The sequence below is a fragment of the Podarcis bocagei genome (genome assembly GCF_964188305.1).
Source record: "Podarcis bocagei genome assembly, chromosome: 7".
Lineage (NCBI taxonomy): Eukaryota > Metazoa > Chordata > Lepidosauria > Squamata > Lacertidae > Podarcis > Podarcis bocagei.
This window is the reverse complement of record NC_138132.1, coordinates 82,470,734-82,497,510: the sequence shown is the minus strand read 5'-3', so window position 1 is coordinate 82,497,510 and position 26,777 is coordinate 82,470,734. Positions and strand designations below refer to the sequence as shown.

The window sequence follows — 26,777 nt, the reverse complement described above, 5'->3', positions numbered from 1 at the left end:
CTTAAACAATTCATCATTATGTCCTCTTCGTTTAGCAGTCATTTTCTCCATTTCAGCATAGTCAATCAGTTTCATAAGCCATTCATCCTTAATTGATTATCCTCCTTCTTTTTCTTGTGGGGGTGTTGACCTTTTCAGGTCCGCAGGGCGGAGGATGACCAAGGTGGTGCGGGATTTCCTCTATGCCCAGAAAGTCCAGTCACCCATCGAGCTCTACTCTGACTGGCTGACGGTGGGCCACGTGGACGAGTTTGTGACTTTTGTCCCCATTCCTGGCAAAAAGGTGAGCATCAGCTGTGAAGGTCTGTGACCCTTACGCGTTGTCGCTAGTTAATTATGTGTTTTGGGCTGAGAAACAGTGATGAAAGCATAGCTGGTGTGGCCATAACCTTCTCCTCCTATGGATTCATTCAGTCCTCTTTTAAAGGATTGGACGGAGACTATGGAAGAGTCATGGGGACACACAGGGAGTCACACTCTCCTGAGTGTGCATGTGTGAATTCAGCAATGCTTAGCTTGTTTTGGGTTCTTAGTTCGTTAATGTTGTTAATATTGTTTTGTGAGTTATGAGCGCTGTAACGCTTTGTGAATTTTATAATACAGTGGTACCTCGGGTTAAGTACTTAATTTGTTCCGGAGGTCCGTTCTTAACCTGAAACTGTTCTTAACCTGAAGCACCACTTTAGCTAATGGGGCCTTCTGCTGCTGCCACACCGCCGGAGCACGATTTCTGTTCTCATCCTGAAGCAAAGTTCTTTGCCTGAGGTTATATTTCTGGGTTAGCAGAGTCTGTAACCTGAAGCATATGTAACCTGAAGCGTATGTAACCCGGAGTACCACTGTACGACTTTTCTTGTGGTTGTGTTGTTTTCTAAGTGGTTTTGTTAATGGTGATTAGTTGATTATTTTAAGTGATTTATGTTGCGGTTGTGATGATGATGATGATTAATAATAATAATAATAATAATAATAATAATAATAATAATAATAATAATTTATTTGTACCCCGCACATCTGGCTGGGTTTCCCCAGCCACTCTGGGCGGCTCCCAACAAAGATTAAAAATACATTAAAATGTCACACATTTACAACTTCCCTGAACAGGGGTGCCTTCAAATGTTTTCTAAATGTCAGGTAGTTGTTTATCTCTTTGACATCTGATGGGAGGGCGTTCCACAGGGCGGGTGCCACTACCGAGAAGACCCTCTGCCTGGTTCCCTGTAGCTTTGCTTCCCGCAATGAGGGAACCACCAGAAGGCCCTTGGCGCTGGACCTCAGTGTCCGGGCAGAACAATGGGGGTGGAGATGCTCCTTCAGGTATACTGGGCTGAGGCTGTATTCTGCTGTGTTATTATTTATGGCATGTAAGCTGCTTTGTGACTCATGTGAGTTAAAAGCGGCATAGGTATATAATAAATAAACCAAGCAAGCAAGCAAAGGTAAAGGGCTCCTGGCCAGTTAAGCCCCGTCAATGGCAACTGTGGGGTTGCGGCGCTCATCTCACTTTCAGGCCAAGGGAGCCACTGTTTGTCCATAGACAGCTTTCCAGATCATGTGGCCAGCATGACTAAACCACTTCTGGTGCAACGGAACACCGTGATGGAAACCAGAGTGCACGGAAACGCCATTCACCTTCCGCTGCAGCGGTACCTATTCATCTACTTGCGCTGGTGTGCTTTTGAACTGCTGAGTTGGCCGACCTTCTGATCGGCAAGCCCAAGAGGCTCAGTGGTTTAGATCACAGCATCGCCCACATCCCCGATAAGCAAGCAAGCAAGCCATCCAGATGGATGGCCAGCATGGCTTTCTGTGGGAGGGAGTTCCATAGTTTTCACCATGAGCTGCATGGAAAAGTCCTTTCTTTTACCTGCCCTGATACGGTCCTTCATTTCCCTTTCCTCCTCTCAGCAATTCCGGATGCTCATGGCCAGCCCTTCTGCCTGCTACAAGCTGTTCAGGGAGAAGCAGAAAGAAGGTCATGGAGAAGCCGTCATGTTCAAAGGTAGGCTGTTCAGACAGACCCAGAACAAGAGTATAAAAAGAAACCCTGCTAGATCAGGCCGGTGGCCCATCTAAGCCCAGCATCCTCTTCTCACAGGGGCCAACTAGATGCATGTGGGAAACCCGAAAACAGAAGCCAAGCACAATAACCCTTTCCCCTCCGTTTGATGTTTAGAGTATAGCCATCGTGGCTCGTAGCCATTGATAGCCCTCTCCTCCTCCATGAATTTGTCCCATTTTCTTTTAAAGCCATCCAGGTTGGTGGGTCGTCCTGTGGGAGGGAGTTCCGCAGTTCAACACTGCACAAACGACTTTCTTTTACCAGTTCTGAATTTTCCGACATTCAACTTCGCTGGGCGTCTGCGAGTTGCAGTGTTACGAGAGAGGGAGAAAAGCTTTTCTCTAGCCACACTCTTCATGCCAGGCATAGTTTTATATACCTGTCGTGTTGCCTCTTACTTGCCTTTTCTCTAAACTAAAAAGTCCCCAAAATGGCAATCTTGCTTCGTGTAGCTGCCTTGGAACAGAGTCCTGCCTCTGAGGAGGGAATGGACTCTCTGGCATGTTTGCATTCGTTCATTTTTTAAAAGAGCTTGTACAAAATTGGCTCATCAGTTTTATCGCTCGTTTCGCAAAGCACTTTGTAACACAACCCAAAACTCCCCCCCGTGTGTGTGTGTGTGTGTGTGTGTGTGTGTGTGTGTGAGAGAGAGAGAGAGAGAGAGAGAGAGAGAGAGAGAGAGAGAGAGAGAATCACACAAGTGGCTTTGCCCATCCTTATTCTGCACCAATGTGTGGGGAAGGAGGACAAAGATGTCTCACGGACGGCTCCTGCAATTGCCTTATGTCCCAAAGAATGGGGAGGGGAGGCCCATAGTTGGAACACATCATGGACCCTGGCTTCAAATTATCCAGCCTCCTTGTAGGGGATAATCAGATCCACTTCTTGCCTTGGACCCCCCAAGCTGAGCGTTTGCTATGTTCGAAATGCAGCTCCCCCCCCAGCAGATACTACTGCAGTCTCAGCTGTGTACGATAATATTGGCAACATTACAGAAGCAGCAATGGTCACACCATGCATTTAAGGTCCATTTAAAGTACAGTGTTCTCCCCCCTCCCTCCCAAAAAACCCAATAATCATGGGAAGTATAGTTTACACTTTGGAACTCCCTGCCTATTGAGATCAATCAGGCGCCTTCAGTGTCCTCTTTTCAGCACTCGCTAAGAACATTTTTCTTTGGGCCAGCCTACCCATACAGTATATTCAGTATCCATTCTTAATTTGCGTCGACAGGCAATTCGTTCATATGTGGCTAGTCTGTCCATATTGTCAATCCATGTGCTCAATGGAATCTTTTTGCGGCTCTTCCAATTCATCAGAACATGTTTTTTTGCTTCAAATATGGCAGTTTGTTGTTTTAACTTGATTATTGTTAATGTCCCTTTTGGTCATTTTATTGCTTAAACTTTTTTAATAAACCACTTCGAGCTTGGGGGGGAAATAGCAATCAAGCAGTGCATAAATTTTGCGGAATAAATAGCGTACCTCTCACAGAGCTACAATACCCAGCACCCTTAAACTACAGTTCCCAGGATTCACTGGAGGGGAGACGTGCTGTATTTCAGGGGTTCCACTCAGAGAGGTGGTCATCGAGACTTGGGGGTCTTGAAAACCAGGCACCCGGTTTCCTAAATTGGAGTCCCTGGAGCATGTCTTTAGGTGCAGAAACTTCTCCCCGACCTGGTTCATTCCCTAGCTCGAAACCACACTCCAGAGATTAAGAGTCTCATGCTCTACAAATGGGGTCCTTGAATTTCAGGTCGTGCCTTAAGGGAGAGAGAGAATGACACTGTGCTTGTGGAGATGAACCTCTCTCCAGGCGATAAGCTCCAGTGGCAACAGCTGGAGGGTCACCACGGCCGCGAACTTCCCAGCACCTTTGCATCCTGTCTTAACAGCTGTGCCACCTCGCCTTTTCAAAAGAAAAGGGAGAGGGAGACTCTTTTAGCGTAACCAGGCTCAAAATAAAGCCTAACACTTTCCAAATCATTACGGGAGTTTGGCTCGCGTAGTTCAAAGCCTACAAGCCCTGGGGCGCCAGCTCTTCAGCTTAGCTGGTGTATCTACTTGGCACGCAGAAGGTCCCGGGTTCATTCCACAACTTGACAGACTCCTGCCTGAAACCCCAGAGAGGTGTGCCAGGCAGCACCGGCAATGTACTGAAAGTGCAAATCAATACATTTATTAGGTAAAGGTAAAGGTACCCCTGCCCGTACGGGCCAGTCTTGACAGACTCTAGGGTTGTGCACTCATCTCACTCTAGAGGCCGGGAGCCAGCGCTGTCTGCAGACACTTCCAGGTCACGTGGCCAGCATGACGAAGCTGCTCTGGCGAACCGGCACCAGAGCAGCACACGGAACGCCGTTTACCTTCCCGCTAGAAAGCGGTACCTATTTATCTACTTGCACTTAGAGGTGCTTTCGAACTGCTAGGTTGGCAGGAGCTGGGACCGAGCGACGGGAGTGCACCCCGCTGCGGGGATTCGAACCGCCGACCTTTCGATCGGCAAGTCCTAGGCGCTGAGGCTTTAACCCACAGCGTATTTAAATGTAATAAAAATACATTTATTAGAATCATAGAATTGTGGAGTTGGAAGGGATCGATCCCCAAGGCTCATCTAGTCCCACCCCGTTATTTTATTATTAGTCCTTTCTTTCCTCTGTCTTGAATCTTCCAACATGCATCTTCTCTGGATATTTGAGCAAACAGACTGACTTCATCTAGTTATTCACTTAGAAGGGCTTAGCTCCCTCTGTAGGTGATTTATAGCCTGCAACAAACTCATCTGCTTGCTCCTGAGAAATACCATTGCATCCTCTTATAGCTGCCAATGTGTTTTCTTCTAGTGCCATCGCTGTCCAAGACATTTCATATTCATGTGTGTGTGTGTGTGTGTGTGTGTGTAGTGCCAAATTTATGTATAAGCTTGTTTAAGCTATAGCTTAGTGCTCTACTCTCTTGGGGGCCCAAAAATTTTTTAAGGGAAAACAAAACACTGGATGTACATTTCCAAAATATAAGATTAAAACAAATAAAATAAAACCCACATACAGCAACAGTGTTTTGTGTTGTGTAGGCTCCTATGATGTAAGTAATGGGCCCCGCCTGCTAGCCTGCTCCCTAAAATATCACTGGTTTGCTCATTTCTATATATAGGGTGCCTACATTCTGCTTGGACAGGTTGCATGGCAAGATGTGCAAATGGCTTTAGATACCTAATAGGTCCATCAGTTACCATATAGAATATATTCAACACAAAAAACAGTGACAATTTGTTGTTGAGAAAGGACAGCTGGACATATAAAAAGCCCCATTACCTGTCAGGAGCTTGTCCTACACTCGAGTAGGACCCTGGCAGGGACACATGCCCGACTGGCATGTTCTCTCCCTCCTGGTCGATCATTCAGGAGCTTCAAAAGCTTTCTTCTGCCTGAACATCACAGCGACTGATGCCAACAGACATCGGCACACTTAGGGATCCGCAGAGTCTTCACAGCTTGCGTAACAGACCTCAGCAACTCAGCATTTTGGCTAATCTACTTTATTTACATATAAACACACACGGAGCACTGCAACATGGCTCCCTCTCTCTCTAGGGCAGTGTTTCCCAAACGTTTTTGGGCAACGGCACACCTGCTTACTGAAAAAAAATCTCGCGGCACACCACCATTAAAGCCCCGCCCCGTGACGTCAGCGCGCAGCGTCACGCCGGGAGGGACGCACAAAAGTGAAAGTTTTTCCCCTCCCCCTTGCCGGGGAACCTCCAAGCTTTGGGCAGGCAGGTAGGCAGAGCTGGGAAGGGGGTTTCCAGGGGACACGGCAGCTCCTCGAAAGGCTTCTCTCAGCTGCGCTCAATCCTCCTCGGAGAGGATTTCCCCTCCGGTCCCATGCCTTCGTTTGGGGCATCGCTCCGGCTGCTCCCTCTCCCGCCGCGCAGGAGCGATGCCTCTCTCTGGCTCTCCCTCCGCGCAGGCTGAGGGAGGGAGGGAGGTGCGCGTGTGACCCGTCTCTGCTGGGAGACCAAACCCAGCGAGGCAGAGTCGCACGGAGGCGCCCAGGCAGCGCTGCCGGCTGCGAGGAGGAGCGCCAGGCAGCAGCAGGAGGCGCGGCCTCTCCTCGCCGCCGCCGCCCCGCCTCTCGCCGCCTGACTCGCCCGCCTCCCTCCAGGCATCTCGCGGCACACCAGCCGATGTCTCACGGCACACTCGTGTGCCGCGGAACACCGGTTGGGAAACACTGCTCTAGGGCCTCATCAAGCCTAAATCCAGCCCTGTGTGTGTGTATGTGCAGTAACATTTGAGTTCCTTTCAGAAAATAAGAAGCTGCCAAGCCCTGTGGGTGGCTTCTAGGAATAACCTTCTTCCCCCCCGCCTTTTGTTCCCCCACCCCAGGGTACACCGGCACAGACACGAAGCGCGTCACCGTCAACAAGGTGCTCTCCAACGAGGTCATGGTGCAAGAGAATCAGTATGTGCAGGTATGTCAAGGATTAAAGGTAAAGGGACCCCTGACCATTAGGTCCAGTCGTGGCTGACTCTGGGGTTGCAGCGCTCATCTTGCTTTATTGGCCAAGGGAGCCGGCGTACAGCTTCCGGGTCATGTAGCCAGCATGACTAAGCCGAGCAGCGCACGGAAATGCCGTTTACCTTCCCGCCAGAGTGGTACCTATTTATCTACTTGCACTGCATGCTTGCACTGCATGCACTGCTAGGTTGGCAGGAGCAGGGACCGAGCAACGGGACTCACCCCGTTGTGTGGATTCAAACCGCTGACCTTCTGATCAGCAAGTCCTAGGCTCTGTGGTTTAACCCACAGCGCCACCCGCGTCCCTAGTATACAGTATAAAGCCCTTAACAACTTGGGACCAGTTTTAACTACCAGATCACCTTACCCCACACAGGCCCATTCAACCGCTTCAGTTGGCAGAATTGGCAATACTACACATAACCCTCGTTGTACATTTGTAAGAATTTGGTATTTTAGTATGGCAGCATCTATCCTCTGGAACTCCCTGCATGTTGACATCAGGTGGGTGCCTTCACTGTGCTCTTTTTGGCACCTGCTGAAAATATTTTTGTTTAGAACAAGCCCACCCAGACATATAGAATGTTTCAGGAAGCATTGCAGTGATTCCCAACCTTATTTTGGCCATGCCCCACCTAAGCATGTCTAAAATCCTGATTCCTCCCCCTGCCATGACAAATAATTCTTAATATTCAAAAAGTGAACTCCTATTCACTTGGAGGAAGCCTAAAAAGCCATTCACTGTTAATAACTCGTTCTTGAATTCCCCCCCTTAAAAATCAAATTGACCCCCTGTGGGGCGTGTGCCCTACATTGGGAACCACAGGGTTTAAGTTTGATGTTGTTCCTTTATTTTTGTTAGAAGCTGCCCATCAATCAGATGGGTGGGGTATAAGAAATTATTATTATTATTATTATTATTATTATTATTATTATTATTATTTATTATTATTTCTATTGCTATTTTTAGTTCATTGCTTTTTTATGTTTTCAAGAGTTGCCTTTACTGCTAATTTATGGTTTTATTCTCTTTGTAAATCACACTGAGATTTTTTTTAATTTTTTTTTTGCAATCAAGCTGTGTGTAAATTTTGTGAAACAAATCACATTATCTGAGGTCACTAAATCTGCACCTGTCACTTCTGAACCTTCCCCAGCGGTGCATTGACTGGAACCGGGACATCCTCAAGAAGGAGTTGGGTCTGGCAGAAAAGGACATCATTGACCTCCCAGCCCTCTTCAAGATTGACAAGCAAGGCAAAGCAATGGCTTACTTCCCCAACATGGTGAGAATTGTCACGTGGGGTATTTAGCAAAAGAATTGGCTGGATCCCAGGGCTAATCACAGTCTCCAGCAAAAGAGAGTCCCCAGCAGAGTTTAAAAAGTGTAGCATTAAACCTTTTAATATCCTGTTTGGTCCGCTACCAGAGCTTCTCCATTTCTACCGCTCTTAGCATTAAACATACCAGACACCTTAGTAAGTTTAAAAGCTGTACTTACGAAACTCCAATGGTCAGATTCAAGCATTATTCTGTGCAGCAGCAGCAAGAAGAACGCAGGCAGAAAGCCTACATCCTATCTCGGGGAATTCATATAGTGAAAGACAAAGGAGGAAACTTAACTTCCTTCCAGGTGAGGAGTGTGATCTAATTGATTAACTAGCATATCCAAAGTAGAGCCTGGATAGCTCAGTTGGTTAGATCCTGGTGCTGATAATGCCAAGGGGTCCCGAGGGCCATCTAGTCCAGCCCCCTGCAAATCAGGAATATGCAGCTGTCCCATACAGGGATTGAACCTGCAACCTTGATGTTCCACACTCTAACCAACTGAGCTATCCATATTTATTTACAATCAAGCGGCATATACATTTTATGAACTAAATAAATGAACCAAATAAGATGGGTGCTGGATAAAGCAGTTGGCTGGAGGAGACAGCCCAAGGAAGTACCGCAGCCTGGTCTCTTTTTTTGCTCTCTCCGTCTCCCTTTTGTTTTGTTTTGATATATAGTTTTATTAAATCTCCAAAGATATTTCAAAACACTGACCACCCTAAAGAGTGTTTTTTTATACATGGATGACGACTTCTTGACTTCCCACCCCTCCTTTCCTGATGTTTATTTTTATTACTCCTTTTTATTCGCTGTTTTAAAACACACACGTTTTTATTATCTAAGCCCCGGTATTCTTTCAATCATCTGCTGCTTGTATATCAAATCCTGCCTGCGATTTCATGTATGGCCGATAAGTTTGATAGATAACCCATCAATGGTTTCTTTCCATTCCCCCTTAAACAATTATGAGGAACGGCTAAGGGAGCTGGGCATGTTTAGCCTGGAGAAGAGGAGGTTAAGGGGTGATATGATAGCCATGTTCAAACATATAAAAGGATGTCACATAGAGGAGGGAGAAAGGTTGTTTTCTGCTGCTCCGGAGAAGCGGACACGGAGCAATGGATCCAAACTACAAGAAAGAAGATTCCACCTAAACATTAGGAAGAACTTCCTGACAGTAAGAGCTGTTCGACAGTGGAATTTGCTGCCAAGGAGTGTGGTGGAGTCTCCTACTTTGGAGGTCTTTAAGCAGAGGCTTGACAACCATATGTCAGGAGTGCTCTGATGGTGTTTCCTGCTTGGCAGGGGGTTGGACTCGATGGCCCTTGTGGTCTCTTCCAACTCTATGATTCTATGAAAATTCATCGTTAGGTCCTCGTTAGCTCAGCAGTCAATGTCTCCATCTCCTTTTGCATCCAGGTGAACATGATTGTGCTGTCCAGAGACCTGGGCATCCCCAAGCCATTTGGGCCTATCATCGAGGCGGAATGCTGCCTGGAGCAGCATGTCTGCTCCCTCCTGGAGCCACTGGGCCTGACCTGCACCTTCATCGACGACGTTTCGTCCTACCACAAGCAGCTGGGGGAGGTCCATTGCGGCACCAACGTTCACCGCAAGCCTTCTGCCTTCAAATGGTGGAACGTGACTCCATAGTAATAAGGGGAGATTTCCTGAAAACTGACCCCGGGGGTGGGTGGGGAGAGGATTCGGACAAGCAGTTTTACACCCCACGTGCCTTTTTGACCCGAGTCCACCAATCCCGAGTTTCGAATCGGGTTGGTGCCATCCCAGGCGAACGATGGACTCAGGAGACCTCTGTTGGTTGGAGGAGCTGCACAAATCAATAGATGCTTTGTCGGGTGAGTGGGAGAAAACTGTTTGCCTGAATCCTCCAGCAGATGCAGCTTTTTTTCCCCTGTTGTTTTCCGTTGCTCGAGGACTGGTGGAGCTCCTTTGGGGTGTGTGTTAACTAGATTTGTGGGGGCTTTCTTTTTCACTGACGACTTTGCGGGTGCTGTGTGCTTCCCCCCCCCTCCCTTCTTTTTGCCTCCCAAAGTCCTTCAGCAGAATGCCAGCTTCCTTTCTCTGTGCATGCAAAAGAAGAAAAACAGAAGACCCGAAGCCCATTCCATATTCTGTGTGTTTTGTGTGTGTATATGCTATAGCTTTTTGGAAGTCGTGGCAGCTGGAGACGGGGGCTCGTATCTAGAGAAGTCCTCCCTGGCTTGTAGGCCCCTTAGTGTATTAACTTCCATGGGTCTACTCTTGGGTAGGATCGGATACAAGCCTATATAACTGGTTTGGGGCATTATACCAAAAATAGTATCATAACAAATGGAAAGACGCTTCTGAGTTGGTAACAATAATATTAATAAAATGGGGAAAACGCTCTTGTTGGTCTTTTTAAAAATGGTTGTATTTGTGCATTCCTTTGGGTTGCCAGGATTCTTTGGGTTCCAGATCCCTTACATTCAAGGTGTTCAAAGCAACCTTCCTCAGCCACCAGGTCAGTGGTGTCTTCCTGATGTTCTCTACACACATTTATGGCCCCTCGAAAGCACGGAGGTTATTCGTGGAGAATTAGTCGTAGGGTGCAGATTTCCACAAGAACCTAAGCAGCACCTCTTGGATTGAGCCAAAAGCACCCTGTTCTCCCCCAAAGGGAGATCCAAAAGCAGCACCCAAGTCCAACGCAAGAAGATCCATGGGGAGAGGCAACCCTCTGGGCCCAGGACCTTGAAATCAGCAAGGCTGTTGCCAGAGAGGCCCGTGCTTTTGACCCTATGAATCTGAGGTTTTTATCTGCGCCAGCCACAGACACTGGTGCAATTGCACAGCTCGCCAATCGGTGTGGAAGAGTGAAAAGGTTTGCAAGCATTGGAAGAAATTGGTCTTCCTCCCAGAAACTTGAGGACTAGAAACTTAAACCTTTCTGTAGGAGGAGAAAGAACAGGTTCCCCAAAAGAATGAGGTAACAGGCCTCCTCCGAGGAAAGGTATTCTTTGCATGTGCCACATTAATATCCAAATGTGACATATACAGAGAGAAAGAAGAGGCCAAAATCAAGAGCCCCCTGCCCCTGACAGGGGTATCAAATGAAATGAAATGAGGGAGATCGGATTAAGAGGGCCGCAGGGGTGATCTGAGAAGGCCCCCAGCTGCCGTTAAAAAAGTAAATTAAAAACCCCCACAAAACTTCCCAGGCATTCGGACAGCGCCACCGCTGACAGTAATGTCAGCCGGAGCTGAGCAATGGAATTAAAATTAGTCCCGTGTCTTTCCAGTGGGGTTAAGCATCTCACATGGTGCACGACCCTCCTCTCAAATACCGGCTAGGAGAGAGAATTGCAATGACATGGCCGCCTCTGCTTGGGCACATGCCAACTCTGGGAAGCTGAGATGGCGGCCTGAGATGGAGCGCATAACTCCCTGGAGTCGCGATCGCCTCTCCCCCTTTGTTGTGGGCGAGGGTAGGGTTACCCACCAGCAGCTGGAGCTGCAGCAGCTGAGCCCAACGAAAGGAGAGGTGGCCCTGTGTCAGGACCTCTGGCTGGCCAGCACATCGTTGCCCCCATCCCACATAGATGCTAATCCCGGAATTATTGACATGTCGCATGCCTCCCAAACGAAGGGATCTAATGATGCCATCTAATACATGAAAAATGTTGGCTGAGGACGACCCCCGTTCCCGGCCCCAGCTAAAGCAAGGAGGGCCAGAGCTGGATCCCTGAGACAGTGGATCCACAAGGGTGATGAGGGAAGGGGGCCGCAGATTCCAACTAGCCCTGGAATCCCCTTTCCCCCCTTACTTAAAACAGTGCCCCCTTTCCCCCAGTCCTGCCTGACACCACAGCTCTCCTGTTGGTGCAGAGCACAGGAGCTTGCCAGCTATGGAAGTCAGTCTTTTACTCACAGTGGTGAGGACTAGAAACTTGCAACTCACCAGCCGGGTGCTCACATTGCAGGCAGGTCCCTGGTTTTCTCGCCAGCATTGCCAGGTACAGCTAGGAACGTGCCTGAAACCTGGGACAGCTGATACCAGTCAGAGTAAGCCAAGGTTTCCCAGACTTGGGTCTCCAGCTGTTTTTGGACTACAATTCCCATCATCCCTGACAACTGGTCCTGCTAGCTAGGGATGATGGGAGCTGTAGTCCATAAACAGCTGGAGACACAAGTTTGGGAAACCCTGCTCTAAGAGCCTGACTTGACATAAGACACTTTCCTCTGTTCCTATTTAAGTCACCCCTCAATTTGCAGCGATAAAAACAAAGCATGCTTCTAGTCCTTAAGGGAAAAGATGTTCAGTTCTTGACATCTCCAGGCAGGGCTGGGAATGGAACCTGCCTGGAAACCCTGAGAGCTGAAATCAATTACCATTGCTTCTGGCAATTACAGAACACAAACAGAAAACAAACCAAAAACCCCACCCTCTGCCTTCCCCACCAAGCACCTGACATGACCCACTCAGCTCCTTTGCAAGATAAGGTAGCCCTGCTGAATTTTGCACAGCTCAACTACAGAGCTTTTCCCCCTTTTCCTGTTTTGCATCCATTGAAGATGATGATGTCTACGTTCACTGCAACAACTTGAGCAGGGAGAGTCAGGCTACTGACCTCCAACCGTCATTGGTTGGCTGATGGTCATGCATGAAGGGAGCTGGCATCCGTGCATGAAAAGAAGGCAAAGTAGTGATGGCCGGAATTAGGGGCAGTAAAGGCAAGTGACGGCAAAGGTGAGTGATGGTGGGAGGAGGAATCAGGCAACACCAGGGGGGCTGCGGCTGCTACATCCCTGTGTGTAAGGGAGGCAGAGTTATGATGGAGACCCAGGGGCAGGAAAGGCAAGCGATGGTCAGCCTGCAACAGCGGAACCTGTGGCCCTCCATACATTGGCAGATGCCAACTCCCAAGATCCCTGCCAGCCGGCATGCCCAGTGGTGAGGGTCGCTTCAGCTCAGTAACCTTCAAAAGGCGCCAAACTGGTGAGCCCTGACCTAGAGAAAGACACCAAAGCCATCATTCTGCCGCCTACAGGATGAAACATCACCGCTATTTGGACATGCCTAGCCAAGCAATCAACGTGGGGAGATACTTTACATTCCTTGCTGAAAGGGAAATAATGCCGCTCCCCCAACTCACTGCGATTAAACTGTTCACTTGTGGCACAAATTCAGGAAATGCTACCCTCTTCTGGACGGTTTGGCTAACACAGTTTGTCACCTCAAATTTCAGGGGCGTCCTATGTGAAGCCAAAACCCAGCCTTCCCTGTCTCCCCGCCTCTCGCCTTCCATTGGATGTCGTACTTGCGACACCCCACAAGCTCTACATATCGGTCGTGCCCCCCTGGATGCACCTTTAGCAAACTGAGAGGCAAGCATTTCCACCGCACACAGAAAACTTGCACCAGCCGCCTCCTGCTTGCAGCTGCTCAGCATTGCCAGAACCATTCCTCCCACAGCTGTGTTCGCTTGTTAATTACCACAGAGCCTAGGATTTGCCGATCAGAAGGTGATCGGCGGTTCGAATCCCCGTGACGGGGTGAGCTCCCGTTGCTCGGTCCCAGCTCCTGCCAACCTAGCAGTTTGAAAGCACATCAAAGTGCAAGTAGATAAACAGGGACCGCTCCGGCGGGAAGGTAAACGGCATTTCCATGCACTGGTCTGGTTCACCAGAAGCGGCTTAGTCATGCTGGCCACATGACCCGGAAGCTGTACACAGGCTCCCTTGGCCAATAAAGATGAGTGCCGCAACCCCAGAGTCGGCCACGACTGGACCTAATGGTCAGGGGTCCCTTTACCTTTACCTTACTCCACCACTGAGCAGCAACAATCCAGCAAAAGGGCCTCATGGCTCCCAGATGCTGGGAGCCGGAGTCTAGCAATTTATTGAGAACCACAAGCTCTCCATACTTGAACTGGACCGTCACTAGCCTTCGCTGCCCCTAGCTGCCATCATGCTAGTCATCATCCCTGAATATAGGCCAGGCTGGCTGGTGCTGTTGGGAGTTGGGAGTCTAGCAATTTCTTGAGAACTACAAGCTCTCCATCACTTGCCTTCACTGTCCTTAGTTGCCTCCAATGCAACTATGGCTTCTTTAAACACAGGGACAAGGAATCTTCAACCATGCAAATGTTAGCATGGGACAACTCCCATAATCTCTGATCGTTTGGAGTCTCTGGAAGACCATCGTCCCTGAACTGGACCATCACTTGCCTGCCCTGCCCTGAGCTCAACGCTTTCCTTTAATGCAGGGGTGGGGAACCAGTGGTTAGACTCGCTCCAAGCCAGCTTCAAGGATCTCAGGGCGGCAGTCATGTTCCATCCCAAGACTCTCCCATAATCTCACAACAACCCTCCGAGGTAGGTCGCGCTGAGAGATCATGATTGGCCCATGGCTGGGGAAGAGAACAGACCACAGATTTGAACCCAGGTCTCCCTAGTCCTAGCCTGACACTGCAAACAACAACAACACCAATCTGCACACCCCACAAAACATCCAGCAAGGTTTGGGGCCCAAACGTTCCATTTATTTCACCGTTTCCTTCTTTCCTCCCCCTCCCCGGTGCTCCCCAGACGCCATTTTCCTCCCAGCCTCCCCAAACAGGAAATCAGACCAACTAATACAAGTCCATACAGACATAAACCCGTTCCCACTTAAACCAGCCAGCGGTGGGGGCCGCGAGGTTTCGTTCTGGTACATGCACCTGCCTGTGGGCCTGGAATCTGCGCCACGCGGACTTTGCCGGGAAAGAAAAGTTCAGAGCTCTGTTCCCTCGCAAAAACGCCTCGTTCCTCAGCTGGCCCACCTCACTGCACCATCGCCGGCCGCCCACCAAGCTGCGTCGAGGGGCAGCACCCAGAAACGCCACAAGCAAGAATCCCGACTCCCCTCCCCTGGTGGACCTCACGCCAGTTTTCTGTCCCTAATTGAAAAGCCCCGCTCTTCCGGAAGCTCAAGCAAGGAACCCTGCGTGTTCACCCCTGTGTTCTGCCAGTCAAGAACAGAACCACAGAATGGTAGCATTGGGAGGGACCCCCAGGAGTCAGGCATCACGGCTCACAACAGTCAGTGCCGTGCCACTGACGGTTCCCCCACCCAGTCGGCAGCCCTTAAATGCGGACAGTGTTGATCCGCAGCGGCTGCACGTTCTTCCCGTTGGCGTGGCTCTGCCCCGGGCTGAAGTAGGAGCAGAGCTTGCCCGGGAAGCGCTCCCGGAAGGTGTACAGCCAGGACATGTCGTCCGCATTGTAAAAGATCAGGAGGCCGCGGTCGTAGTCCAAGAAGACGCCCACCTTCTCCAGCTTGCTCTTGACGTTCAGCCGGGTCCAGGGCTCCGTGCAAGCGCTGTACTGGTTGCCGTCGTGCATGACGATGCAGTAGAAGCCGCGGCTGGGCTGGATCTGGATGCTGCCCTTGCGCGTGACGGCCTCGTGCGCCAGGCCGATCATCCACTGTGTTTTCTCCGAGACCACCACCTCCCAGTAGTGCACCCCACCGCCAAAGGCCTCCGAGCCCAGCACCGAGACCTCCACGTCAAAGCGCTTGGGGGAGTCCTGCAGCGGCTGTGGGTGCAGGTTGCCGTAGGCCACGATGGTGCAGTCGTCGGAGAGGATGAGGCGCTGGTGGGCCGTGGAGGGGTCCAGAGTGAGGGTGGCAGGCACTGTGGGGAGAAATATGTTGCTATTTATTCATTTTGTAATATTTCTACACCGCTTGGTTATGGGAGGGTGGGAACTCCCCTGGGCCGTGTTCAGAAAGTGGTGGTGGTGGGGGATGAGTGTTCAGACCCCTGGGCTCTCACTTGTGGGGTGCCTCAGGGTTCTGTCTTCTCCCCCATGCTTTTCAACATCTACATGAAGCCGCTGGGAGAGATCATCAGGGGGTTTGGGCTGGGTGTCCATCAGTATGCGGATGATACCCAGCTCTACCTCTCTTTCAAATCGGAACCAGTGAAGGCGGTGAAGGTCCTGTGTGAGTATCTGGAGGGGGTTGGAGGATGGATGGTGACTAGCAGATTGAGGATGAATCCTGACAAGTCAGACGTACTGTTTTTGGGAGACAGGAGGCAGGCAGGTGTGGAGGAGTCCCTGGTCCTGAATGGGGTAACTGTGCCCCTGAAGGACCAGGTGCGCAGCCTGGGAGTCATTTTGGACTCTCAGCTGTCCATGGAGGTGCAGGTCAATTCTGTGTCCAGGCGGCTATCTACTAGCTCCATCTGGTATGCAGGCTGAGACCCTACCTGCCCACAGACTGGTACATGCTCTGGTTATCTCTTGCTTGAACTACTGCAATGCGCTCTATGTGGGGCTACCTTTGAAGGGGACCCGGAAACTACAACTAATACAGAATGAGGCAGCTAGACTGGTGACTGTGGGCAGCCACTGAGACCACATAACACCGGTCTTGAAAGACCTACATTGGCTCCCAGTACATTTCCAAGCACAATTCAAAGTGTTGGTGCTGACCTTTAAAGCCCTAAACAGCCTCGGCCCAGTATACCTGAAGGAGCTTCTCCACCCCCATCATTCAGCCCGGACACTGAGGTCCATTGCCGAGGGCCTTCTGGAGGCTCCCTCACTGCGAGAAGCCAAGTTACAGGGAACCAGGCAGAGGGCCTTCTCGGTAGTGGCACCCACCGGTATTTTAAACTTTCACCACTGTAACTAAGCCAAGTTTTACTGCCTCTGCAACTTTTTTCTGAATGCTGTATGGAATAGCACATGAGTGTGACCTTTGGAGAGTTTGTAAGTATACCATTTTTAATTTCCCAAACATGTGATCTTTTTAGATGCGAGGGGAGTTCTGAAACTCACAAGGGCATATTTCAACGGTCTAACAACCTATATCTCCATGCTTTACTTTGCTGCGTCCTTTGTGATTTTAAATCTCTTCTTGGGTTCTCTCACCAAACGTGGATTGTGGCATTCTACTTTTACACCTATTTTTTTTCCTTGCACCAACACCAAGAACCTTCCTTTCCCAACAACACCTTTGAAGTGGAGGTCTTTTATCCCAGTCTACATCTACCTCAAACTTGCAACTGTCACATAAAGCTGGTTTTGTTGTGGCCGTTCACTGTTAAAATCGGGATATTTTTACAGGAAGCAATTCAGAAATGAAGCAAACACATTCGCTCACCTGGGTGGATGTCCTGAAAAAGAGATTTCCAGATCGTGTACTGCAAGGGACCCATATACTTGGAGGTGGGGAAGTCCTCGTACGTGAGGTTCGTTTCGTGGATCTTGCCCTTGAGCCTTGTGAGGAGGAAGAGAACCAGGGTGAGCAAGGAGCACGTGGGCTGCACACACTTTCAATGGGTCGACTTGATGTTTGCTAGACACGGTGGCTGTACTCTGTCTCCATGGCCAGAGGCAGTGATGCTTCTGAATGCCAGGTGCTGGAAAACACACCTTTAGTTTTTCCTTCCTTTCCCTTCTCCCTCTCTCTTTTACTTGTCTTTTCTTTCTTTTTGTCCTTTTTTAGACTGTTTATCTTAATATAGCATAAAAAGTAGCTGTTTTGTCTTCGTATTTTATAAAAAAAGATGCTTTGCAATGGCTTTGTATTTTTGTATAGCTGTGAATAAACATCAAGCTGAAAGAATGAAGGAACACAGGAGGGGAGAATTGGTCTTTTACTGAGTTCCATCTCACTGGAGCATCTGGCTGGCCCCTGAGTCAGTAATATCCAAGGCAACACAATGACCAAATACAATGATACGATATCAATAGACACTCTTTATATGATATGAAATACCATATTTTTTCTCTATAAGACACACCCAACCATAAGACACACCTAGTTTTTAGAAGAGGAAAACAAGAGCAGAAGGATACAAAAATGCTTCATAAACCCATCTATATGGTGAATGGAAAAGTACCGTATTTTTCGCTCTATAAGACGCACCGGACCACAAGACACACCTAGTTTTTGGAGAAGGAAAACAAGGGAAAAAAATATTCTGAATCTCAGAAGCCAGAACAGCAAGAGGGATTGCTGCGCAGTGAAAGCAGCAATCCCTCTCGCTGTTCTGGCTTCTGGGATAGCTGTGCAGCCTGCATTCGCTCCATAAGACGCACACACATTCCCCCTTACTTTTTAGGAGGGGAAAAATGAGTCTTATAGAGCAAAAAATATGGTATAACAACAATTGCTATGAAGCAGTGGTCATAAAGTTATGAAGAATAATTCCACGAAACAGTGGGTATATCCGGAATCACTGTTCACAACGTCTATTTGCAAAGTACTTCGGCAGCGTTGGACGCCATAAACAAAGCTTTACAGCCTGTTTTCACCAGATAAGAATCTGATACATTGCTTCTTCCAGAGACTTGAATTGTCTTCAAAGACTTTCAGAGACTTAGAAGACTTATCTTTATTTGGTTTCACGTTTTCAAGAGAATCCATTAAGAGTGCATATTTGGTGACTTTCAGAGATTCGTAAGTTTTCTGTTTATGTGATTTCATATATTTCATGTCGGATTCTCAAGCCTCAGTCAGAGGAAACTGGCCACTCTCCAGGCACCTGGCTTGAGATCCTTGTTGACCTCCCCGCCTCCCTGCTCACGGTGGCCAGCGTGATTGATAACCCCTGGGGAGTGTGCCTCCACCGCTCGTCTGAGGTCGGCAAACACCTGGCTCGAATCCTGCTCAGCCGGCACCAGGTAGGAAGGTGGCTTGACGGTCACAGCCCAAGTCCAAGTGTGCCTGAGCTGGGGAAAATCTTGTCAGGATTCTCAGCCACAGTCAGAGGTCACTGGCTGTTGCTCCAGGCATTCGGCTGTTGACCTCCCTGTCTGCGTCTCCCGGCAGGATACAGGCGAGGTCACTATCAGCGATCCCACTCAGCGTGAGAGGGACACACCACTCCTCCCTCCTCCCCTCAGGGAGGGGAAAGAGACAGACAGAAATCTATTTACATGTCTTTATTTCTGTCATTGCAGCAGTACAGAGAAACGCGTCTGCACTCTCCAGACTTCAACAGTAGAGAGAGAATAACTCCACCCCTGTACTTCCAGTACAGGTCAGATGACACTCTGAGCTAACATCCGGTGCTCAGAACAGTGAATAGACTGCCCCTTCATTCCCACAGTACAGTCCCAAACATTCACATCCTGTTTTGCTTTGCAGCCACCTGCAGCTCGCTCTCGCATTGCTGCTTTTTCCTGACATTTCATATTCTATAAAGAGTGTATATTGATATTGTATCATTGCATTTGGTCATTGTGTTGCCTTGGATATTACTGACTACTGCAACACAGGGGTTAAATTGTTTGCCCCCTGTGAGAACAGGAAGCTGGCCTACGAGTGATGTTTAGTCTGAGGCAGCTGGGGAAGGCTGCTCTATCCCTGGTGTCAGCCGCCCGCGCAACTCGGCCTACCTCTCGGACAAGGACGCAATGCCGGCCAGGAAGGAGTGCTTGTCCGCCTCGGCCAGCCGCTCCTGGAGGATCTGGCTGCCCTCCTGGACTTTGCGGAGCTGCTGGCTGTAGCGCTGGATCTTCTGCTCGATGTCCGTCAGAGTCCGGGCCGTGTCCGCCTCCAGCTCCTCCAACATGGCCTTCTGGCGCTCGCGGAGCAGGCGGTGCAGCCGTTCAAACGCCTCCCCGATCGTGGCCCGCAGGCTCTTGGCGGAGGACTGCGTAGAGAGAATGAGATGCAAGCAAGTCATGGGCAGAACTTGGCTTCCCCCTGATGAAGACCCGTGATCGCCTCGATACCACCCTGCAGGATTGTACTGCGAAGACGGGGATCTTGCGGATCTTGTGACTTGTTTAAAGCCGTGGGGGTGGGGGACGGGGTGGGGAAAGAGATCTCCCATTTTGATGAGAGGTGTGACTTTAAAGTTGCAAAATAACCAAGCACGGGACTGAGTGAGGGAGAAAAACAATGGGATATCAGCTCTGCCCAAGGCATGACAGATCACAGAAACAACTGGGGAAATATATATATCCCATTTTACAAGGACAGGAAAAAACAATATGGATGGAATAAATGTCACACACGGGAAGAACAAGGATATAGTTTTGAGATCCTCACTTGTAGTTTCATAAATCATTTAATGTGTCAACACAAATAGAAATTCTAAATATTGCAGCTGTTGTATTATTATGACTGGAATGTAACTGAAATCAGTAAGATTTTGGAATGCAGAAATAAAGAAAATCATCAATTCTAGAATGTGGGGGGCACTTTATCTAAACTATATAATTTGGTATTTAAATGACTGATTTTAGTAATTGTATTATAAATTGGTATTGTTATAATGAGGCTTTTAATGAAGGGGTGGAGAACCCTGGGCCCTCCAGATGTGGACGGCCTCCTTCAACTCCCTTCATCCCTGACCACTGCCCATGCTGGCTGTTGGGAGTTCGAATCCAGGAACATCTGGAGAAACACAGGTTCCCCATCCCTGCCTTAAAAGAAGGGCTGCAGGTCAGCGGTAGATGCCCAGCTCCATTTGCAGAAGGCGCCAGCTTCAAACCTCAGCAGCACCTTCAGGTAATACAGTGGTAAAAGGTAAAGGTAAAGGGACCCTGACCATTAGGTCCAGTCGTGGCCGACTCTGGGGTTGCGGAGCTCATCTTGCTTTATTGGCCGAGGAAGCCGGCGTACAGCTTCCAGGTCATGTGGCCAGCATGACTAAGCCGCTTCTGGCGAACCAGAGCAGTGCACGGAAACACCATTTACCTTCCCACCTGAGCGGTACCTATTTATCTACTTGCACTTTGACGTGCTTTCAAACTGCTAAGTTGGCAGGAGCTGGGACCGAGCAACGGGAGCTCACCCTGTTGCAGGGATTCAAACCGCCGACCTTCTGATCAGCAAGCCCTAGGCTCTGTGGTTTAACCCACAGCACCTCCCGTGTCCCTTAATACAGTGGTACCTCGGGTTAAGTACTTAATTCATTCCGGAGGTCCGTTCTTAACCTGAAACTGTTCTTAACCTGAAGCACCACTTTAGTTAATGGGGCCTCCCGCTGCCGCCGCACCGCTGGAGCATGATTTCTGTTCTCATCCTGAAGCAAAGTTCTTAACCCGAGGTACTATTTCTGGGTTAGCAGAGTCTGTAACCTGAAGCGCCTGTAACCTGAAGCGTATGTAACCCAAGGTACCACTGTACTGGGACATCCTCTCCATCGCAAACCCCTGGACAGAAAGTCACGGTCAATCAGGGATGAGGATCAGGTGGTCCTCCAGATATTCCGGAACTACCACTCCCAGCATCCCTGAACACTGGCCACAGTGGCAGAGGCTCTTGGGAGCTGGAGTCCAGCAACATAGCCACCTGCCAGGGATTCCTTGGCCGTGATTCCTGCATTTGTGGAGGAATTCCCTGGTCCTGAATGGGGTAACTGTGCCCCTGAAGGACCAGGTGCGCAGCCTGGGAGTCATTTTGGACTCTCAGCTGTCCATGGAGGCACAGGTCAGATCTGTGTCCAGGGCAGCTGTTTACCAGCTCCATCTGGTACGTAGGCTGAGACCCTATCTGCCTGCGGACTGCCTCGCCAGAGTGGTGCATACTCTGGTTATCTCCCGCTTGGACTACTGCAATGCGCTCTATGTGGGGCTACCTTTGAAGGTCACCCGGAAACTACAACTAATCCAGAATGCAGCAGCCAGACTGGTGACTGGGAGCGGCCGCCGAGACCACATAAACCCACATTGGCTCTCAGTACGTTTCCAGGCATAATTCAAAGTGTTGGTGCTGACCTTTAAAGCCCTAAACGGCCTCGGTCCAGTATACCTGAAGGAGCGTCTCCACCTCCATCGTTCTACCCGGACACTGAGGTCCAGCACCGTGGGCCTTCTGGCGGTTCCCTCACTGCGAGAAGCCAAGTTACAGGGAACCAGGCAGAGGGCCTTCTCGGTAGTGGCGCCCTCCCTGTGGAACGCCCTCCCACCAGATGTCAAAGAGAACAACAACTACCAGACTTTTAGAAGACATCTGAAGGCAGCCCTGTTTAGGGAAGCTTTTAATGTTTGATGTATCACAGTATTTTAATATTCTTTTGGAAGCCACCCAGAGTGGCTGGGGAAACCCAGCCAGATGGGCGGGGTATAAATAAATTATTATTATTATTATTATTATTATTATTATTATTATTATTATTATTATTATTATTATTTGACCCTTGGGGATCCCTTCCAGCTCCACAATTCTATGATTCTGTAACGTCAGGAGAGCTGCAGGTTTCCAACCCCTTGCTGCAGACACAGGCAGGTGACGCATCCGGACCATTGGCCCAACTAGCTCAGTGCTGCCTACTCTGACTGGCAGAGGCTCTCCAGTTTTCCAGGCAGTGGTCTCTCAAAGATGTCTTTGGGGACTGAACCAGGAGCCTTGCACAGATGCTCGGCCAATGAGCTACAGCCTTTCCTGCAAGGCAATGTCGAGCCTGGTGGACTCCAATGGTCTGTCTCACTGTAAGAAACCTCCCTTGTATGCTTCTGCATGCTTAGCACCCGAGCAACTGTCAGCAAAGGGGCCTTGGATGTCGAAACATGAGCAGCGTCACCACCACAAACCTTTTATCCGAAAGCGCTGCAGTATTTGCACTCTGGGGGGAGCGATCGGATCTGAGCAATGCTCCCAGCTCCCTTCAGTCCCCAGAAAACAAGGGGGCTATTCATTTGGTGAGAAGGCAGACACCTGAGGCTTCAAAATCTCTTCCGCAGCTGATATCAACAACTAGAAGGCTTTAAACTAGCATGGAAAGTTTTTTAAAGGGCTCCTTTTAGCAGAAGGCAGGAGCAAAACAGGTGAAAAATCTCTAGTATTGGTTTGCAGTCTTAGAACACGAGTCAAATTTTTCAGGGGTGGGGAGACAAACTGGCATTTATTTAAACCCCGTTTACTTAAAATCAAGAGTGGGGTAATCTGTGGCCCTCCAGATACCACAGAGCTTAAGTCACACCATTTGTTCAGAGCCTTGTTGAGGACTAGAAGCCTGTATTTTTATTTTTTGAGGAAAGGACCACAGCTCAAGGGCAGAGCATCCTCTTAGCATGCAGACCTTAGCATGAAGGTCCCGGGTTTCATATCTTGGCAACATGTCCCTACAGGGCTGAGACTGTCTCCCCAGACTAAAACCCTGGTTGGTCAGTGTTGGCGATACTGACCTAGATGGACCAAAGGCTTGATTTGGTACAGTGGTGCCCCGCAAGACGAATGCCTCGCAAGACGGAAAACTCGCTAGACGAAAGAGTTTTCCGTTTTGGAGGTGCTTCGCAAAACATATTTCCTATGGGCTTGCTTCGCAAGACGACAATGTCTTGCGAGTTCCTGCGGGGTTTTTCCCCTCCCCCCCTTTTTTCTAAGCCGCTAAGCCACTTATCAGCTGATCCAATCAGCAGATAAGCCGCTAAAAGCGCTAATCCTTCAATGGGCTTGCTTCGCAAGACGAAAAAACCGCTAGACGAAGAGAATCACAGAATGGATTCTTTTCGTCTTGCGAGGCACCACTGTATAAGGGAACTTCTTATTTAAACCAGCTCTTTGTCCAGAACAATGAGGACTAGAATATTACTCTGTTTTCAGGGGAGGGCTATAGCTCAGCGGGAGACACCTTGGTCCCAGGTTCAAACCCCAAAGGCACCAGCTAGGATGAGGAATGTCACCTGCCTGAAACTCAGCGTAGGCAATGATGGGTTTTGCTCAGGAGCAGAGGAAGCTGCCTTCTGCCATCACCCAGGTACACCTTTGGGGCCAGCCAAACCACCACCCCAGCCTTTACCTTTGTCTCGGCCAGCTGCCGTTTCAGGAGAGCCAGGGCTTCTGTGTGGCCGCGCTCGCTGTCCTGCAGAGTCTGCAGCTGCTCCTTAAGTTCCCTCTGAAAAATAGATGGGCAGCAAGGAGGTGATGCAGTGCCCGCAGTTTCAGCATCATCCATGTGGGTCTCGTACCCATACCCTGCTCTCGCTGCAGAGCTCAGGGGCCCTCCCAGAAGGAGGCAGTTAATCAGACAGCACAGAGTTAAACTACGGAACTCCCCACCACAGGAGGCGGTCGTGACAACCAACCTAGACGGCATTAAAGGAGGACTGGGCAAATTCATGGAGGAGGGGAGAGGTGGCTTTTAGCCACAATGGCTCTGCTGTTTGGCCACTGCGAGAACATATAGCTAGACTATATGGGCACAACCAGGGCTTTTTTTCTCAGCCCAAGATCACAATAACTTAGTTCCGGCACCTCTCCGGTGAGCGCCATCGGCGCTAAGAGAACAAGGGAGGAGTCCATGGTAAGCGCCATGGGACCCTTCTCCTCCAGCTCATACAGGGGCACAACAGGCACCCTTCTCCAGTTCCCTCCGGGGCAGAACTGGATCCCCTCCCCTCCTCCAGAGGCACAACGGGCACCTTCCTACAAGGCCACAACTGGACACGTCTCTTCCAGCTTCCCAAGGGGATAACAGGCATCCTTTCCCGCCAGCTCCTACAGAGACACAGCAGGCACCCTCCTCTCTCCAGGGGTGCAGCAGACAGCCTCCTCCCCATCCCGGCCTCCTCCTGCTGCCCAGGCGCAGCAGGCCCCTCCTCCCCTCTGCGCACCTGGAGCTCCTCGAAGGCGTCCTCGAGGCTGGTGACTTGGTGCTGCTCGTGCACGGCCGGCTCGTCGCAGAAGAAGCAGACGACGGCGCGGTCGGTGAGGCAGAAGAGCTTGACCTTGCCGTGCTCCTTGGCGCAGGCGAAGGCGGAGGCGCCGCGCTGCTGCGCGCTCAGCAGGATGGCGTCGAGGGGGAAGGCGGCGTAGCGCTCCACGATGTTGGCCAGCTTGAGGCTGGGCGCCAGCGCCGGCTCGGCGAAGGTGCGCCGGCACTCGGGGCAGTCGCGGGCCGGCGCCGCCTGCGCCTCCTGGCGGCTCCAGTGCTCCGTGATGCAGCGGCGGCAGAAGTAGTGCTCGCAGCCGAAACTCACCGGGTCCTGGTAGATGCTCAGGCAGATGGAGCACAGCAGCTCGTCCTTCAGGCTGCACGACGCGCCCGACGCGCCCGCCATGGCGCGCCACCACCTGGACTCAGCCGCGGCCACCGCTTTGCCCGATCCGGCCCGGCCCAGCAGCCAGGCGCCTTCTCCGAGCTCCCTTTGTGTCTCCTCCGGAGGACGGCGCGCCCAGTGGAGAGATGGAGAGGGGGCCGCGGCGGAGAGGAGCGCAAACCTGGGCGCCTGGACGGCGCGCCCGGTGGAGAGATGGCGAGGGGGCCACGGCGGAGAGGAGCGCAAAGGGACCGAGAGGAAGGAGAGATGCGTCCGCCGGCCGGCCTCGTCTTGCCTCCGCCTCCTGCTTCTCTACCTCCGGCTCCTCCCTGCGCCCCCGACGGGCTGCAAAAGGAGGAGCAGGACGAAGAAGAAGAGGCGAGATGGATCGGAGGAGCAGAGCCGGCGCTCCGCCTTCCCGTGTTGGACAAAGTGAGCCGGGATCGCAGGCTGGGTGGAGGCTGCGCGGCCCGCTAGGCGGCGCCGGGTTCCGGTCTCCGTCGTTTTCACACCATCCCCGAGGGATGTCACACAATCGCCTCTCCGCGCTTGTGACAACTCGGTTTTAGGGGGCCAAGCCTTTGGAACTCCCTGCAGAGGGACATCGGGCGGACGCCTTCGACGTACCCTTTCCGGAATCTAGCCAAATCCTACCCAGGTGGTAGGAAAGTTGGTGCAAGTTAAAAAAGAAAAAGAAAGGGCATACGCAAAAAAGGAAGTATGCAAACACAACTGAATTGACATTAAAACTAAACACGCATCCAAAATACGAATCTGGGTTGTTTAGTGCAAAATCCCTGGAAAGAATTACCGGTAGTATTGGCAGTGCTGTTTTCTGGAGGTACGCAGGGGTACGCACACCCTAAACATGTGAATCTTTGTACTTTTGTCCATTTACTGTGTTTATTTTTCCTGATTTGAACTATAAAATGGAGATTTTCTTGAGTCAAAATGAGAATACTGTACCCATAAACTTTTTTTTTTTTTAGAAAAAAGTATTGGGTATTGGGAAACCCAGCCAAATGGGTGGGGTATAAATAATAAAATTGTTGTTATTATTGGCTGATGCCAGTTTCCATCTGTTTCAAGTCTGTTGCTATTTTTAACTTTCTGATACAGTAGCTTTAAATTGCTGTTGTCGTTTTTCTTGTTGGTAATTTTATCTCATTTGTAAACTGCTCTGAGGTTTGTTTTGTTTTGTGGCCAAGCAAATTTTATGAAATGTAAATAAAAATGATGGGAGTTCTGGAGGTGTCTCCTCAGATCCCCTCCAGCCCCGGGCAGGACTCTGTTTCACGCTATGGCTTTTTCAGTGTTGTCGGGCCCTCATGGTGGTTCTCCATAAAACTTCTTGGCACAGGGAGCAAATCAACAAGGGTCGCAGGGGGTTGGACTAGATGGCCTTTGGAGGTCTCATCGAAATCTACCATTCCATGATTGGATGAGGATGAATGGCAAAGAGGTACAAATGAAAACCATAATGTTTGCATGTGTTGCATAGGGAGTTGAATAGGCAGAGGAGAGGCATGAGTTTGACCAAACTGCGGGAGGCAGTGGAAGACAGGAGTGCCTGGCGTGCTCTGGTCCATGGGGTCACGAAGAGTCAGACTCGACTAAACGACTAAACAACAACAAAAGCTCAAAAAGACAATGAGAAACTCAGCAGCCTTTACCAGTTGTATTACCTATTAATGCAAAAGGAACACAAGTAGATCACAGATCATAGATTTGTATGGTTGGAAGGAACCAGAAGGATCATCTAGTCCGACCCTCTGCAATGCACGACCCGGAGATTAAACCCTCCTTTCAGGCAGTGCATTGTTAAACTAGCGGCTACTCCAATCTCTGCAGAGGAGTCCACGAATACAATTCTTAAAAGAGG

At 50.1% G+C, this 26,777-nt stretch overlaps 2 protein-coding genes across 5 annotated transcripts in view; one reads left to right on the top strand and one right to left on the bottom strand.

The window, feature by feature from the left end:
* Positions 1-10,328, top strand: part of LOC308591909 (protein-arginine deiminase type-2-like) — a 153,215-nt gene extending 142,887 nt beyond the window's left edge. For all 3 annotated transcript variants that reach the window (XM_081203052.1, XM_081203050.1, XM_081203051.1), the window contains 5 exons: positions 139-283; positions 1,909-2,002; positions 6,454-6,539; positions 7,744-7,872; positions 9,338-10,328. In XM_081203052.1, coding sequence (XP_081059178.1) covers positions 139-283; positions 1,909-2,002; positions 6,454-6,539; positions 7,744-7,872; positions 9,338-9,571 — 688 coding nt within the window. In that variant the 3' untranslated portion in view covers positions 9,572-10,328. The remainder of the gene's footprint in view (positions 1-138; positions 284-1,908; positions 2,003-6,453; positions 6,540-7,743; positions 7,873-9,337) is intronic.
* Positions 9,948-26,370, bottom strand: TRIM62 (tripartite motif containing 62). Of its 2 annotated transcripts, XR_014010301.1 has the most exons (6): positions 24,470-26,370; positions 23,656-23,751; positions 19,301-19,557; positions 17,058-17,173; positions 14,103-15,579; positions 9,948-13,958 (listed from the first exon to the last, which is right to left on the bottom strand). XR_014010301.1 is itself a non-coding variant. In XM_081203115.1 (5 exons), exons 1-5 carry the CDS (start codon positions 24,914-24,916, stop codon positions 15,029-15,031), a joined length of 1,467 nt encoding a protein of 488 aa, XP_081059241.1. In that variant the 5' UTR covers positions 24,917-24,932; the 3' UTR covers positions 9,948-15,028. The 2 variants fall into 2 exon arrangements, 1 of the variants encoding a protein (XP_081059241.1); XM_081203115.1 differs by having other exon boundaries at positions 9,948-15,579; positions 24,470-24,932.
* Between the last annotated feature and the right edge of the window lie 407 nt (positions 26,371-26,777).

Bases quoted from the DNA above. Each gene is read 5' to 3' on its own strand.
- TRIM62 (XM_081203115.1), bottom strand. From the start codon at position 24,916: ATGGCGGGCGCGTCGGGCGCGTCGTGCAGCCTGAAGGACGAGCTGCTG. The intron at 23,752-24,469 runs GTGCGCAGAGGG...TCTATTTTTCAG, and splicing joins ACGCCTTCGAGGAGCTCCAG to AGGGAACTTAAGGAGCAGCT. The intron at 19,558-23,655 runs GTAAAGGCTGGG...CTCTCTACGCAG, and splicing joins GGCAGCTGGCCGAGACAAAG to TCCTCCGCCAAGAGCCTGCG.